General features: G+C 45.2%; 1 protein-coding gene across 1 annotated transcript in view; it reads left to right on the forward strand.

The window, feature by feature from the left end:
* LOC121007910 overlaps nucleotides 1-15,920 on the forward strand; it is an 82,216-nt gene that overhangs the window by 15,952 nt on the left and 50,344 nt on the right. The window contains exons 2-5 of the mRNA XM_040440179.1: nucleotides 962-1,188; nucleotides 14,759-14,950; nucleotides 15,204-15,229; nucleotides 15,589-15,877. Of these exons, the coding sequence (XP_040296113.1) occupies nucleotides 962-1,188; nucleotides 14,759-14,950; nucleotides 15,204-15,229; nucleotides 15,589-15,877 (734 nt within the window). The remainder of the gene's footprint in view (nucleotides 1-961; nucleotides 1,189-14,758; nucleotides 14,951-15,203; nucleotides 15,230-15,588; nucleotides 15,878-15,920) is intronic.

A 15,920-nucleotide genomic window follows, 5' to 3' on the forward strand; every position in this document is an offset into this window, starting at 1 on the left:
TCTCCATGAGAACTTCCCAGCAAGTTAGGACATTTGCTCCAATCACACTAGTGTCATGGTGTCTATTCATAGAGGAGCCGCCACCTCTGGGAGGACATCTTCTTAATGATGCCAATGAGTTAAAATGAGACATGACCCTGCAGACCACCCGAGTATTAGACCAGCAAATTGCAAACTTCTAAAACATAGATGAAACATCCCACGACAAAGTCTGACGATCACTCATTGACCACTGAATTTATCCTCCCTGTAATGGGTGTGCTCCTCTCTTATAACCCCCATGATGGGTGTGCTCCTCTCTTATAACCCCCATCATGGGTGTGCTCCTCTCTTATAACCCCCATCATGGGTGTGCTCCTCTCTTATAACCCCCATGATGGGTGTGCTCCTATCTTATAACCCCCATGATGGGTGTGCTCCTCACGTATAATCCCCATGATGGGTGTGCTCCTCTCTTATAACCACCATGATGGGTGTGCTCCTCTCTTATAACCCCCATGATGGGTGTGCTCCTCTCTTATAACCCTCATGATTTGTGTGCTCCTCTCTTATAACCCCCATGATGGGTGTGCTCCTCTCTTATAACCCCCATGATGGGTGTGCTCCTCTCTTATAACCCCCATGATGGGTGTGCTCCTATCTTATAACCCCCATGATGGGTGTGCTCCTCTCTTATAACCCCCATGATGGGTGTGCTCCTCTCTTATAACCCCCATGATGGGTGTGCTCCTATCTTATAACCCCCATGATGGGTGTGCTCCTCTCTTATAACCCCCATGATGGGTGTGCTCCTCTCTTATAACCCCCATGATGGGTGTGCTCCTCTCTTATAACCCCCATGATGGGTGTGCTCCTCTCTTATAACCCCCATGATGGGTGTGCTCCTATCTTATAACCCCCATGATGGGTGTGCTCCTATCTTATAACCCCCATGATGGGTGTGATTGTGCTCATCTTTTAGAGCTGTGATCTTCTCATCAGAAGAGGATAATGGGGTGAAGATTCTGCAGAGCTGGACAAAAAGATTCATCAACGATTGTCAGGTGATCAACCCTTCAACCATCACCAACGATGAAGACTGGAGGCCGGATGTGGAGAAATCCCCCATAGTCATATTCTACTCTTCTTCATCCATGAGCTCCATAGAGAAGATGAAATCTCACATGGAAAACATTGTCTCCAGGAAAGGTGGGAGAAAAATCATGATTCCTCAGATAGATAGAAAGATAGAAAGATAGATAGATAATAGATAGATAGATAGATAGATAGATAGATAGATAGAAAGATAGATAGATAATAGATAGATAGATAGAAAGATAGATAGATAGATAGATAGATAATAGATAGATAATAGATAGATAATAGATAGATAGATAGATAGATAGATAGATAGATAGATAGATAGATAGATATTAGATAGATAATAGATAGATAGATAGATAGATAGATAGATAGATATGAGATAGATAATAGATAGATAGATAATAGATAGATGATTGATAGATAATAGATAGATAGATAGATAGATAGATAGAAAGAAAGATATGAGATAGATAATAGATAGATAATAGATAGAGATAGATAATAGATAGATAGATAGATAGAAAGATATGAGATAGATAGATAGATAGATAGATAGATAATAGATAGATAATGCAAACAATTGCAGCACAAGGTAAAAATAGCAGTTGTGAGCTGCAAGCCCAAAGGGATAAAACAATACCCAAGTGATACAAAAATAAAAAGCAGGCCACACTCACACATGGAAAAAGTAATTCATAGTACCGTAGTATATCAGCCATGCAGGACGCGACCTTTCGGCTCTATACTGGAGCATTTCTCAAGCAACAAGTGATAGTGAGCAAAGCATATACAGTATATACACTCACCTCAAGAATTATTAGGAACACCTGTTCTATTTCTCATTGATGCGATTCTCTAGTCAACCAATCACATGGCAGTTGCTTCGATGCATTTAGGGGGGTGCTCCTGGTCAAGACAATCTCCTGAACTCCAAACTGAATGTCAGAATGGGAAAGAAAGGTGATTTAAGCAATTTTGAGCGTGGCATGGTTGTTAGTGCCAGACGGGCCGGTCTGAGTATTTCACAATCTGCTCAGTTACTGGGATTTTCACGCACAACCATTTCTAGGGTTTACAAAGAATGGTGTGAAAAGGGAAAAACACCCAGTATGCGGCAGTCCTGTGGGCAAAAATGCCTTGTGGATGCTAGAGGTCAGAGGAGAATGGGCCGACTGATTCAAGCTGATAGAAGAGCAACGTTGGCTGAAATAACCACTCGTTACAACCGAGATCTGCAGCAAAGCATTTGTGAAGCCACAACACGCACAACCTTGAGGTGGATGGGCTACAACAGCAGAAGACCCCACCGGGTACCACTCATCTCCACTACAAATAGGGAAAAGAGGCTACAATTTGCACGAGCTCACCAAAACTGGACTGTTGAAGACTGGAAAAATGTTGCCTGGTCTGATGAGTCTCGATTTCTGTTGAAACATTCAAATGGTAGAGTCCGAATTTGGCGTAAACAGAATGAGAACATGTCTCCATCCTCTGATGGCTACTTCCAGCAGGATAATGCACCATGTCACAAAGCTCCAATCATTTCACATTGGTTTCTTGAACATGACAATGAGGTCACTGCACTAAAATGGCCCCACAGTCACCAGATCTCAACCCAATAGAGCATCTTTGGGATGTGGTGGAACGGGAGCTTCGTGCCCTGGATGTGCATCCCTCAAATCTCCATCAACTGCAAGATGCTATCCTATCAATATGGGCCAACATTTCTAAAGAATGCTATCAGCACCTTGTGGAATCAGTGCCACGTAGAATTAAGGCAGTTCTGAAGGCAAAAGGGGGTCCAACACCGTATTAGTATGGGGGCACTAATAATTCTTTAGGTGAGTGTATATACACAAAGTGCGAGTGCATCACATCAGCAATCAATTAGTGGCAATATAGAGAAAACCACGGAAAGAAACACCACGGAAGCACTCTGTAGTGCTTCCGGTGTTCCGTTCCGTGACTCCGTTCCGCATCTCCGGAATTGCGGACCCATTCAAGTGAATGGGTCCGCATCCGTGATGCGGGGTGCACACGGCCGTGCGGTTGTGGATTGCCGACCCACTGTTTGCGGGCCGCAATACGGCCACGGCCGCCCAACGGCCGTGTGCATGAGGCCTAAATGTAATAGAAATTGTTGTATCTCTTCTGTGTTTTGGACCCACTCCTGCTTTTGGCTTACAAATACTGATCAAATACTAATGAAAATACTGACCGTCTGAAAGAGACCTACAGATTTTTTTGTCCTTCTGACGGATAAGAAGAATGAAAAATAAACAGTAAGGTGAACTCGGCCAAACAGGAGCAATAGTGACCACATACCAGAGTGTAGAGGGGGGGGGGGGGGGCAGCAGCAGTGGCAGTAACAGGGACAATAGTGGCCCCATGACAGAGTGGGGAGGGAGCAGCAGCAGTGGCATACAGCACAAGATGGTGGCAGATCACAGTAGTAGCAGAACCCAACATCAGCAGTGTGATAACGAGGCCCAGTGGTTGCATATCGTTTAAAAATGTAACGTACATATCAGTAGGCCAAGAAGCCCCATTGTAGGAATGGCAGTAGAGGCAGCAGGTGGGTTACATCAGGTGGTGGCAGCAGCACGTGGCCAGAAGTAACAGCCCATTTTGCTGAATATTCTGGTGTGGCAGCACACAACGGTGTGATCATTAGTGGCAGAATGATCTATTCTGATGCATTCCTGGCTGATCCACGCCTGATTCATCTTTATGAAAGTTAGTCTCTCAACATTTTGGAGGAAAGGCGACCTCTCTTTGGGGTAGCTACGCCCCCAGCAGCACTGAACACCTGCTCTGATACCACACTACTGGCTCGGCAGTAAATCATACCCATGGCAAACTCGGCCAGTTGCGGTCACAAATCAAGTTTAGCTGCCCCATAGTCCAGGGGATCTTGGATCATGGGTGACAGGGTGCAGTCCAAGTATACCACCACCTGCTGGTTGAGGTTCTGCTCCATGTCCTGTTGCTGGGTGTTTTTTTCAGTAGGTGGCGGAAAAAAACTGCTTATCATAGACTCCAGGCTGATGTTTCTGCTGATGGAGCTGGTGCTGTTCCTACACCCCTCCCTCCACCAGTCATGGCAGTGGAGCATGAGCGCAGAGCATCTCCCCAGTCAGACCTTCCTGAGGATGGGTGATGGGGCTTATAGGCAGCGACCAACTGACTACAAAGCATGTTTCTATAGTAGTCCATTCTTGCATCCCAAGCCAGTAGTCATCCCTCTGCTGAATCCTGACAATGCGTCTGTCACTACACAAATATGACAGTATACAGTACAGACCAAAAGTTTGGACACACCTTCTCATTCAAAGAGTTTTCTTAATTTTCATGACTAGGAAAATTGTAGATTCACACTGAAGGCATCAAAACTATGAATTAACACATGTGGAATTATATACATAGCAAACAAGTGTGAAACAACTGAAAATATGTCATATTCTAGGTTCTTCAAAGTAGCCACCTTTTGCTTTGATTACTGCTTTGCACACTCTTGGTATTCACTTGATGAGCTTCAAGAGGTAGTCCCCTGAAATGGTTTTCACTTCACAGGTGTTCCCTATCAGGTTTAATAAGTGGGATTTCTTGCCTTATAAATGGGGTTGGGACCATCAGTTGAGTTGAGGAGAAGTCATGTGGATACACAGCTGATAGTCCTACTGAATAGACTGTTAGAATTTGTATTATGGCAAGAAAAAAGCAGCTAAGTAAAGAAAAACAAGTGGCCATCATTACTTTAAGAAATGAAGGTCAGTCAGTCAGCCGAAAAATTGGGAAAACTTGGAAGTAAGGGCTATTTGACCATGAAGGAGAGTGATGGGGTGCTGCGCCAGATGACCTGGCCTCCACAGTCACCGGACCTGAACCCAATCGAGATGGTTTGGGGTGAGCTGGACCGCAGAGTGAAGGCAAAAGGGCCAACAAGTGCTAAGCATCTCTGGGAACTCCTTCAAGACTGTTGGAAGACCATTTCAGGGGACAACCTCTTGAAGCTCATCAAGAGAATGCCAAGAGTGTGCAAAGCAGTAATCAAAGCAAAAGGTGGCTACTTTGAAGAACCTAGAATATGACATATTTTCAGTTGTTTCACACTTGTTTGTTATGTATATAATTCCACATGTGTTAATTCATAGTTTTGATGCCTTCATAGTCATGAAAATAAAGAAAACTCTTTGAATGAGAAGGTGTGTCCAAATTTTTGGTCTGTACTGTACATCTGAGCATTTGGGCCAGGGACTTGGAGGGCCTCCCTGCCATCTCCACTTTATACTGCCACGGTATGTTGGGGTCATCTGCGTCGTCTTCCTTGTCGCCTGTGATCTTCTTCTGATCCTGTCCTGTCGCTTGGGCAGATAAACCACCTAGTTGTGTATAAGATTTCTGGGTGTTTATGTCTTCCTCAGGGCTCAGGTAGCTATTATTATTATTATTATTATTTATTATTAAAGCACCATTCATTCCATAGCGCTGTACATATGATAAGCGGTCACATACATAATACAGACAATTGCACTAAGCAGGAACAAGACGAGTTACAGACTGGTACAGAAGGAGAGAGGGCCCTGCCCGTGAGGCTTACAATCTACATAGTATGCGTGAAGGACACAGTAGGTGCGGGTGAAGCTGGTCATGGCGGTATAGAGGCAGCAGGGTCACTGGTTAGAGGCTTGTAAGAAGAGGTGGGTTTTCAGGTTTCTTTTGAAGGATTCCACTGTAGGTAAGAGTCTGATATGTTGGGGTAGCGAGTTCCAGAGTGTGCGGGATGCACAGGAGAACTCCAGGAGGCGATTATAGAAAGAGGTGATGAGAGGAGAGGAGAGAAGGAGGTCTTGTGAGGATCGGAGATTGCGTGTGGGGATGTATCGGGAAAGTAGCTCAGAGATGTAGCGAGGGGACAGGTTGTGGACGGCCTTGTATGTATTTGTTAGTATTTTGAACTGAATTCTCTGGGCAATGGGGAGCCAGTGAAGGGATTGGCAGAGGAGAGAGGCAGAGGAGTAATGGGGGAGAGGTGGATTAGTTGGGCAACAGAGTTGAGGATAGATTGGAGGGGTGTGAGAGTGCTAGATGGAAGGCCACAGAGGAGAGCGTTGCAGTAGTCTAGGCGGGAGCTGATGAGGGCATGTACAAGCATTTTTGCAGACTCAAAGTTAAGGAAAGCGTGGATGCGGGAGATGTTTTTGAGTTGGAGGCGGCAGGTGGTGGAAAGGTCTTGGATGTGTGGTTGGAAGGAGAGGGCAGAATCCTAGATCGCTCCAAGGCAGCGGACTTGGTTGACCGGAGAGAGTGTGCAGCCATTGATCGTGATAGATAGGTCTGTTGGGGGGTTGAACAAGATGGGGGAAAGATGATGAATTCTGTTTTATCCATGTTAAGTTTTAGAAAGCGAGAGGAGAAGAAGGATGATATAGAAGATAGACATTGTGGGATTCTGGATAGTAAGGTGGTGATGTCTGGACCAGAGAGGTAGATCTGTGTGTCGTCAGCATAAGAGTGATACTGAAAGCCATGGGACTCTATGAGCTGTCCCAGGCCAAAAGTGTAGATAGAGAAGAGCAGGGGTCCTAGGACAGAGCCTTGTGGGACACCAACAGAGAGGGAATAAGACGAGCAGGCGGTGTGAGAGTGGGAGACGCTAAATGTCCGCTCTGTGAGGTATGATGTGATCCAGGAGAGGGCCAGGTCAGTGATGCCAAGAGATGAGACAGTTTGTAACAGAAGGGAATGGTCGACAGTGTCAAAGGCAGAGGACAGCTCACAGAGATGGAGGACAGAGAAAAGTTTTTGGGTTTTGGCTGTTAGTAGGTCATTGGTGACTTTGGTGAGGGCAGTCTCAGTCGAGTGGTGGGGTCAGAAGCCAGATTGTAGGCGGTCAAAGAGGGAGCAGGAGGAGAGGTGAGAGGACAGTTCAAATTGGACATGTTGCTCAAGTAGCTTTGAGGCAAATGGAACAAGTGATATGGGGCAATAACTGGACAAAGAAGATGGGTCAAGTGAAGGCCTTTTGAGGATGGGTGTAATGGTAGCATGTTAAAAACCAGAGGGGAAGACACCAGAGGTTAGTGATAGGTTGAAGAGATGAGTAAAGGGCTGGGATAAACACTGTGGTGAGGTTAGGGATGAGGTGGGATGAGATTGGGTCAAGTGCACAGGGGGTCAGATGTGATCTGGAGACTGGAGAGTTTTTCTTCTGTAATGGTGGAGAAGCGGGTTTTGGGAGAAGAGAACTGAGCAGTTGTGTAGAGGGTCTCTGGGGACTGTGCACTGAAGCTTTCTCTGATGTTGACTATCTTTTGTTTGAACTATGTGTCAAAGTCCTCAGCTGAGATGAGATGAGATGAGAGGGTGGGGGCGCTGGGGGACAGAGAAGGGACGTAAAAGTGTTTAAAGTTGTTTAGGGCTGTGGGCCAGGGAACATATGAGGGATGAGAAGTCGCCTGTTTTGCATCAGCGAGTGAGGATTTGAATATGAGGAGGGATTGCTTGTATGCGGTGAAGTGATCCTTAGAGTTGGATTTCTTCTATCGCCGCTCAGCAGCCCTGGAAGCTTGTCTGAGTTTTTTGGTCAGGTTGGTTGCCAGGGATGATTTTTCGGGTTTTGTTGTGTGTGAGGGGGGCAACAATGTCCAGATCCGTACTTATTGTGGTGTTATATAGGGTGGTGGCAGTATCTGGGTCTCGGAGGGAACAGATGGTAGAGAGTGGGAGAAGAGAGTAAGAAAACAAGCAAAAGTCGAGATGTTTCAGGTTCCTGTGGGGGTGTGCTAGTGTGTGGACCGGGGGGAGCAGCAGAAGAGACCAGTAAAGAGAAGGTGAGTAGGTTGTGGTCGAATAGGGAGAGAATAGGGGGTAAGCAAATTAGAAAGGTTAGATAGGGAGCAGAGGCAGGTAAAGATCAGATCCAGAGTATGACTATCTCTGTGGATGGGAGCGGAAGACCACTGTGATAGGCCGAAGGAGGAAGAGAGTGATAGGAGTTTAGAGGTGGCTGAGTGACTGGTGTCAATAGGGATGTTGAAGTCACCCATGATAATAGTGGGGATGTCGGCAGAAAGAAAGTGTAGGAGCCAGGTGTTAAAGTGGTCAAGAAAGATGGTGGCTGGGCCTGGGGGGCGGTAAATGACAGCTATTTGGAGGTTGGAGGAAGAAAAGATGCCATGACATATAGGCGCATGTCTTCTGTCCCCTCGCCAATCATATTTCTCAGCATCCCATCCAGGACTTGAAGGAGTAGAATGACATCATTAATCTCATAGTTCTGCCGACTGACAAATAAAGTGGCCTCCTCAAAGGGCCTGAGCAAACGGTCACGCATGAGCTGCCACTGGCTAAAGTGGAAGTTACACTGGGGAGTAAACCTGTCTGTCTGCAGCACTAAGAAATCGTGGACCACAATTCTCTGCTCATACAGGCGGTCTAACATATGTAGTGTGAAGTTCCAATGGGTGGAAACGTCACATATCAGATGACGTTGGGGAAGAGCATTTTGTCTTTGCAGCTCAAGGAGGGCGTGTTTTGCCCAGTAAATGTGACTGAAGTGCCTGCACAGTTTGCTGGACATTTCTAACAGCTCTTGCATTTCAGTGGAAGACTTGGTTGACAATGAGATTGAAGACGTGCAACATGCTGGGTGCATTGGTCAGCCCTCCCTGATGCAGCGCTGACAGAATGTTCTTCCCATTATCAGTAACCATGGTTCCTATCTCCAGTTGGTGAGAAGACAGCCAGTGTTCGATTTCTTTATTGATGACGCTGAGAAGTACTTCCATGGTGTGGCTCTATTCTCCCAGGCTGACCAGGTGCAGAACCGAGTAACAACACCTAGATTTGCATAGATGATATGATGGAGGACCACTCAGAATTATTCCTACATTGGAGGACAAGGTGGAGGATGAGGAGGTAGAGGAGAACATTGTTGCAGAAATCCCAGCATTACAACATGAAGGTGGTATTGCCATCACCTGGCCAAGTTCCTGGTGTGCCTGGGCTGGAACCTAGTGGGCTATAAAGTGGAACTACAAAAAAAGAGGGTCAGTCAGCAAACAAAAATAAAGCACAACAATGCCATAATTATATTGCCCTATATGTTTTCTATAATTATGGCATTATTGTACTTTATTTGTGTTTGCAGAGTGCTTCTGCATTGTTCTTTTTTTCCTGTATTATTCTAGCCATGGCAGCATGCACCCGCACATTGGGATGTGCTGACTGACCCCCTTTTTTTTGTAGTTGTCATGGAGTTGTGGCCGACTCCATTTGTTCTTGGACTCCTGACCGGCCTGCCTGCCCCATAGGCTGATTTTAATTAGAGTAAGCGTAAAGCTGTAGCCTGCTCTCATTGTATTTATTGGAAGCCATTTGGCACCAGGAGAGGTATAGAGTGGGCTCGGCATGCATGTTGGTAACTGCATCCCTGGATTTAATGGAGGCTGTTATGGCGCCAAAAATGGTAAAAAGCAGAGTGGACCCAGCATGCATGTGGAACCTGCACTCCCTGAATTTTATGGTGGCCGTTATGGCACATAACAGGTAGGATTTACTGTTAGGTTCCCATCTGATAAAAGATCGCCTTGACGTTTGGCAGACGGGCCCAAATAATTTTGTACAAAATGTATTTGCCAAGAGTCTCTAATTTGCAAAATAAGCGCAGTATTAGCACCGGAATATTTTCTATAATTATGGCATTACTGTACTTTATTTTTGTCTGCAGAGGGCTATAAAGTGGGCCATAAAGGACATATATTGTCCTTGACCATAGTTATAATTTCATAGACCATAGTTATAATTCCATACATCAGTGCTGGCATGAACTCTACCATATAGGAGCTGTAAAAAAAAGAAAGAAAATATCATCCCTTTGAAAGATGATAAAACCGTCGGCGCCAATAGTGGTGGAGTCTAGTTAGTCAAATGATAGAAGGGAGAAGAAGAGACGGTGAAGTGGTAGGTGGTAAGAAGAGAATATAGAGGGAAGGCTGCTAAGGAAGGGTGTTGGTAGTACCAGACACCTACTGAAGAAAGTTGTGTAAGTATAGCCAGATAACGGTGGTGAAATAATGATTTCTCTGGCTACAAAAAAACAAAAAGGCGTATAGAACAAGAGGGAGTGGTGCTCTTGTTCTATACGCCTTTTTGGTTTTATGTAGCCAGAAAATACACGTCTGGTGAATCATTATTTCACCACCATTATCTGTCTATACTTACACAATGAACTCTACCAAACATGGAGAGGCTCCAGGACTGGCCCACCATCTATTCAACGCACATGTGTAGGGCTGGTACAGCTTTTTTGGAAAAGTGATGTTGGCTTGGGACTCTCCACCCTGGCTGAGCACAAGTCATAAGAGTCAGAGTCAACTACATGTAAAGGAAGGGACTGCAGGACCAGCAACTAGGTCAGGATCAGGTTCAGCTTCAGCGCCATTGGATGAGTGCACGCATACTGTGGTCTCTTTGCAATTGATCGATTGCTGTTGAAACATGTGACGAGGAATAGACTTCCTCAGGACGTGGTCACAGCAGGGACAGTGGACAGTTTCAAAATGGGTTTAGACCAATTCTTAAAAGTAAACAACATTAATGCTTAGGAAAACGTGTAGAAATCTGAGTCTCACTTCCTTCTGGGTTTCGCGTCCCCACCAATCCCTTGGTTGTACTTGATGGACGTATGTCTTTTTTTTCAACCGTATTAACTATGTAACTATGAGGAGTAGGAGGAGAAGCATCAGAAGCAATAGACAAAGGGAAGGAAAACATCTTCCTCCTGCTGAGTTTGAGGAGCCCTGGCTGCTGGATAAGGAGTGCGGCCCGCTGGGAGATGCAGTGGTTGCTGTGTCAGGCTGTAACACTAAATGAGTGCCACAGTTTTCCCCGGCCACTTTATGGTGACGCTCCATGTGTTGAGTAGGAGCTGGTTCCTGGTCTCCTGCAGCAGGTGAGGGGATAAACGCATTCCCTCGCTGCGCCATGTCTTGTCCCTTATGACTTCAACTAAGGCTACTTTCACACTAGCGTTGTTAGAATCCGGCAAACAGTATGCAAACTGAATCCCTTTTTTTCCGGATCCGTTAGACGGATCCGGTGAAATACTGGATCCATCTCATCCGGTATCATCCGGAATAACAGATCTGGTATTTACATTTTTATAAAGATCAAAAGAGAAACCAGCTCCTCCTATATCCCGGCGCATGCGCAGACCGGAAAACTGGATCCGGCGATACAGCAATTTCCGGAACATTTGGTACCGGCATTAATACATCTCAATGGAAATGAATGCTGGATCCGACAAGTGCAGTATTATTCGGGTATTTTGGCCGGTCAAATACCGTACAAGGGACGGATCAGAAGAAATCCTGATGCATAGTGAACGGATTGCTTTCCATTCAGAATGCATTAGGACAAAACGGATGCATTTTTGTCCGGTATTGAGACCCTTTACCGGATTTCAATACCGAACACTAGTGTGATAGTAGCCTAACCACAACTTCCTAAAACCCCCCCCCCCCCCCCCTTGATGGGAAGCGGGACAGCCCACTTTTACCCAAAGGGGTAAAAAGAATGGAATTGTCATGTCCCATGTCTTCATGGTTGATTATTATTAGTGTCATTTTTGCATTGCTGCATATGTTTGTCCCTCTTGTCTCCCTGTATGTTGCCCTGTTTTTGCACCCCCCTCCCTCCTTCTTGCCGGTACCAGTAGCCATTTTATGTTATATCTGCACCGGTGCTTTCATGTGCTGCTCAACTCTGCCAAGTTATCATCTTTTCACCTACTGTGCTGATGCATAACTACAAGATATCAGCTTGGAATGAATTCATCTGGATCCTTCTCACACGTCTGAGCAGTTGAGTTGATCTCTGTCTGATGAGAGTCTGAAGTAAGTACACGCTTCAGTACAGACGGCCATTGATACATGGAGCCATTGAGCACAACACTTATTGTCAGTAGTAATGAGCGGCATAGGCAATATTCATTTTTGCGATATTTCTCAAATATTTCACATAATATTTGAAATAAATATCTAAATTCGTGATCTCCAGTCATTATTTTCGCGATTGCACAAATCGGCACCAATGATGCACATATTTTTTGCGCAATACGTGCAACTTCACATTTTATCAGGTCTGAGTAGATATTACTGATTGGTGCACTAAGTATTGTTGTGACATCACAGCGCTGTGTCTGTAGCATGTACAGTCCTGATCAAAAGTTTAAGACCACTTGAAAAATGGCAAACAATCCTATGTATCATGGCTGGATCTTAACAAGGTTCCAAGTAGAGCTTCAACATGCAACAAGAAGAAATGGGAGTGAGACAGAACATTTTTTGAGCATTCAATTTAATGAAAACAACGAATAAACTGAAACTGGCTGTTTTTCAGCTGATCCAAAGTTTAGGACCACACCTCCAAAAAAAAACGAACCCCCCCCAAAACAGAAATCCAACTTCCAAACATGAACGCAGTAATGAGTAGCTCCGCCGTTATTGTTTCGGCAGCTTGATGCAAGCGTTTCCATGAGGTGAGTGGGAACATTTCTCCAAGTGGTGAAGACGGCCACACGAAGGCCATCTACTGTCTGGAACTGTTGTCCATTTTTGTAAACTTCCCTTGCCATCCATCCCCAAAGGTTCTCAATTGGATTTAGATCAGGGGAACAGGCAGGATGGGCCAAAAGAGTGATGTTATTCTCCTGGAAGAAGTCCCTTGTCCTGCGGCCATTGTGTACTGTAGCGTTGAAAAACCCAGTCGTTACCACACAGACGAGGGCCCTCAGCCATGAGGAATGCTCTCTGCCACATCTGGACATAGCCAGCGGCCGTTTGATGCCCCTGCACTTCCTGAAGCTCCATTGTTCCACTGAAGGAAAAAGCCCCCCAGACCATTATGGCGCCCCCTGCACTGTGGCGCGTAGAAAACATCTCAGGTGGGATCTGCTCGTCATGATGCCAGTAACGGTGGAAACCATCAGGACCATCAAGGTTACATTTTTTCTCATCAGAGAATAAAACTTTCTTCCACCTTTGAATGTCCCATGTTTGGTTCTCTCTTGCAAAGTCCAAGCGAGCAGTTCTGTGGCGTTCAAGGAGACGAGGTCTTTGAAGACGTTTTTTGTTTTTGAAGCCCTTCAGTCTCAGATGCCGTCTGATGGTTATGGGGCTGCAGTCAGCACCAGTAAGGGCCTTAATTTGGGTCGAGGATCGTCCAGTGTCTTGACGGACAGCCAATTGGATCCTCCGGCTCAGTGCTGGTGAAATTTTCTTCCGCTTGACTTTTTTGTTCCATAACCCTCAAGTTCATTTAAGAAATTCCAAATGACTGTCTTCCTGCGTCCCACCTCAGCAGCGATGGCACGCTGTGAGAGACCCTGCTTATGCAGTTCAACAACCCGACCACCTTCAAAAAGGGAGAGTTTTTTTGCCTTTGCCATCACAACGTGTGACTACCGGACAGAAGATGACAATGAATCCACATCTTTGCACAGATTTGGCCTTTTAAATGCATGTGGTTCTAAAATTTTGATCAGCTGAAAAACAGCCTGTTTCATTTTATTCGTTATTTTCATTAAATTGAATGCTCAAAAAATGTTTTGTCTCCCTCCCATTTCTTCTTGTTGCATGTTGAAGCTCTACTTGGAGCCTCGTTAAGATCCAACAATAAAATATAAGATTTTTTGCCATTTTTCAAGTGGTCTTAAACTTTTGATCAGGACTGTATGTAAGGACAGCAGAGAAACAGTAATCCCTATCACACTGCCTAACACCCTGCACTGGACCCTATCAGCTCCACTGTATCAGGATATAACCTACACTGACTATCTCCCCCTAACTATCTGTATTATATATCAGCTATCTATCTATCTAATGTAATTGGATAAGGAATAGGATCCAGATGAAAGCACAGAGCACAGCAATGTCACTGCTCTCTCTCTCAGAACTGCAATATACTGCATACAAGGGCTGCTGGGGAGGTTCTTATATAGTAAGGGGGAGGTGCAACTTTCCTATCGGTTGCTAGGGATGTTGCTAAGCTCAGACAAAGATATTGCAGCCTTCTCATTGGCCCACAAGCAAGAAGGGAGGTCACTGATGAAAAAAAAAATCTAGAATATTCGCGATTACGAATATATAGCGCTATATTCTACATCATCGCGAGTTCTCGAAGTGCCGATATTCACAATAAAAATTTGCAATAAGAATATTCACGATCAACACTTATTGTCAGGATATTGAGTCAGAACAGGAAAGGTTAGTTCCAGGACTCTGCCAGACCTACGTCACCTGCTGGAAACCAGACTTAAAGCATCAGATGTAATATAAGTTAACAGTTGCATAAATACAATACTTAGTAAGGAGGACAGTTATAAAATAGAAACATGGAAAGCTAGCCATAAGAAACAATGACAAGGTGTTGTAGTGCCCGTTATCCGAGGTACTGAAGATGGCGATATACTGTATCAGACCGCCCCTTTAATACTGACGCACAGTAAGTCTATGTATAAAATAACAGATGAACTATGTACGCGGCAGCAGTCCAACAAGATGCCCGCGGCGATTACACTCAACCTGCACTGTCCCTGCAGTCTCCCTTTCCAACATTGATGGACATGTCTGGTTCTTCAGTTCTTTCACCTCTCTCTATTGCTCATGTCCAGGACACCAGGCAGTGATTGTGGTGATCAGGGACATCCAGGACTCGGAGGAGAAGGTCAGATCTGAGTTGGGGATCAGCCGGTATTCTGAGTGTGAACTGCACGTGTTTACAAAGACAGAATGGCTTCTACAAGACCCTCGACAACAGGTGATGGCGAAGAAGATAACGACGATCAGAGACTGTTTACCTGGAGGTGAGTGCAGTGGAGATTACCTCTCCTCTATATTGGGGTCACCATGTCCGGTCATCCTCCCCCCTGCCTATTGTTATGAAGGTGATGGATATTAGTGGTGGGATGTCCTCGGTATCCGGCACCCCTAGAAGTGAAGCTCTGTGATGATCCTCCGTCCCGTCTCTCTTCTCCCGTTTTACTTTGACCACTATTTGCCGCTCTTTGCTGTTATTTTGTCTCATCTTCATCTCACTCGTCACTTTCTTATCCACAGGTTTTCAGAAGATGAATCTGAGTAAGGTAAGACAAATGCTTCTTGTGGATATCTACCAGGACCCCAACTCAAGTAGACTCAGTTCACCACCAGTCACCATGCTGAGGCTATATCTGCAGCAGCGCTCAATGTCAGGCAGCACCTGCAAAAGTGAATACTATTCTAGGGTGCAAAAATGAAGAGAGAAACAACCCTGGGAGTCGTCATCTACCATTAAAGACCTGGTGCCTTCTCTTAGTTATTCCAGTGAGTGTTATGCATGTAGGAAGGAAGGAAGGCTCCATCATTGACATAGGAAAGGATTCTTTACAGTAAGAGCAGCCATTAGGTGGAATCTTCTGTAATATCTCGGTCTTTGATGCCTTACATTTTATCTTTCTGTTAGGAACCCAATAATCTCAACACCTCTCAAAATAGCAAAAATGGTGCCACCTTCTTCATCCAAGAGACCTCCCAGGAGAAGAGCCACTGGCTGGAGCCGGTGCTGAGGACCAATGACAAGGTGGATTTTACTGTTACTGAAATCTCAAAGATTAAGAAGCTGTCATCCAGGGCGAAGGAGATCGGCCCCATCAGCTGCATCCTGCACTTCAACAAGGAGACCTTCCATAAGGTGACTAAGAAGGAGAACTCCGGAGAAACAGCGATTGACCGCAAGATTCTGCAGCATCTGGGTAATCTTACTGATCAGATCTACAACATGTACAGGAGAAGAGA

This window comes from Bufo bufo, chromosome 7, assembly GCF_905171765.1.
Source record: "Bufo bufo chromosome 7, aBufBuf1.1, whole genome shotgun sequence".
NCBI classification, from domain to species: Eukaryota; Metazoa; Chordata; class Amphibia; order Anura; family Bufonidae; genus Bufo; species Bufo bufo.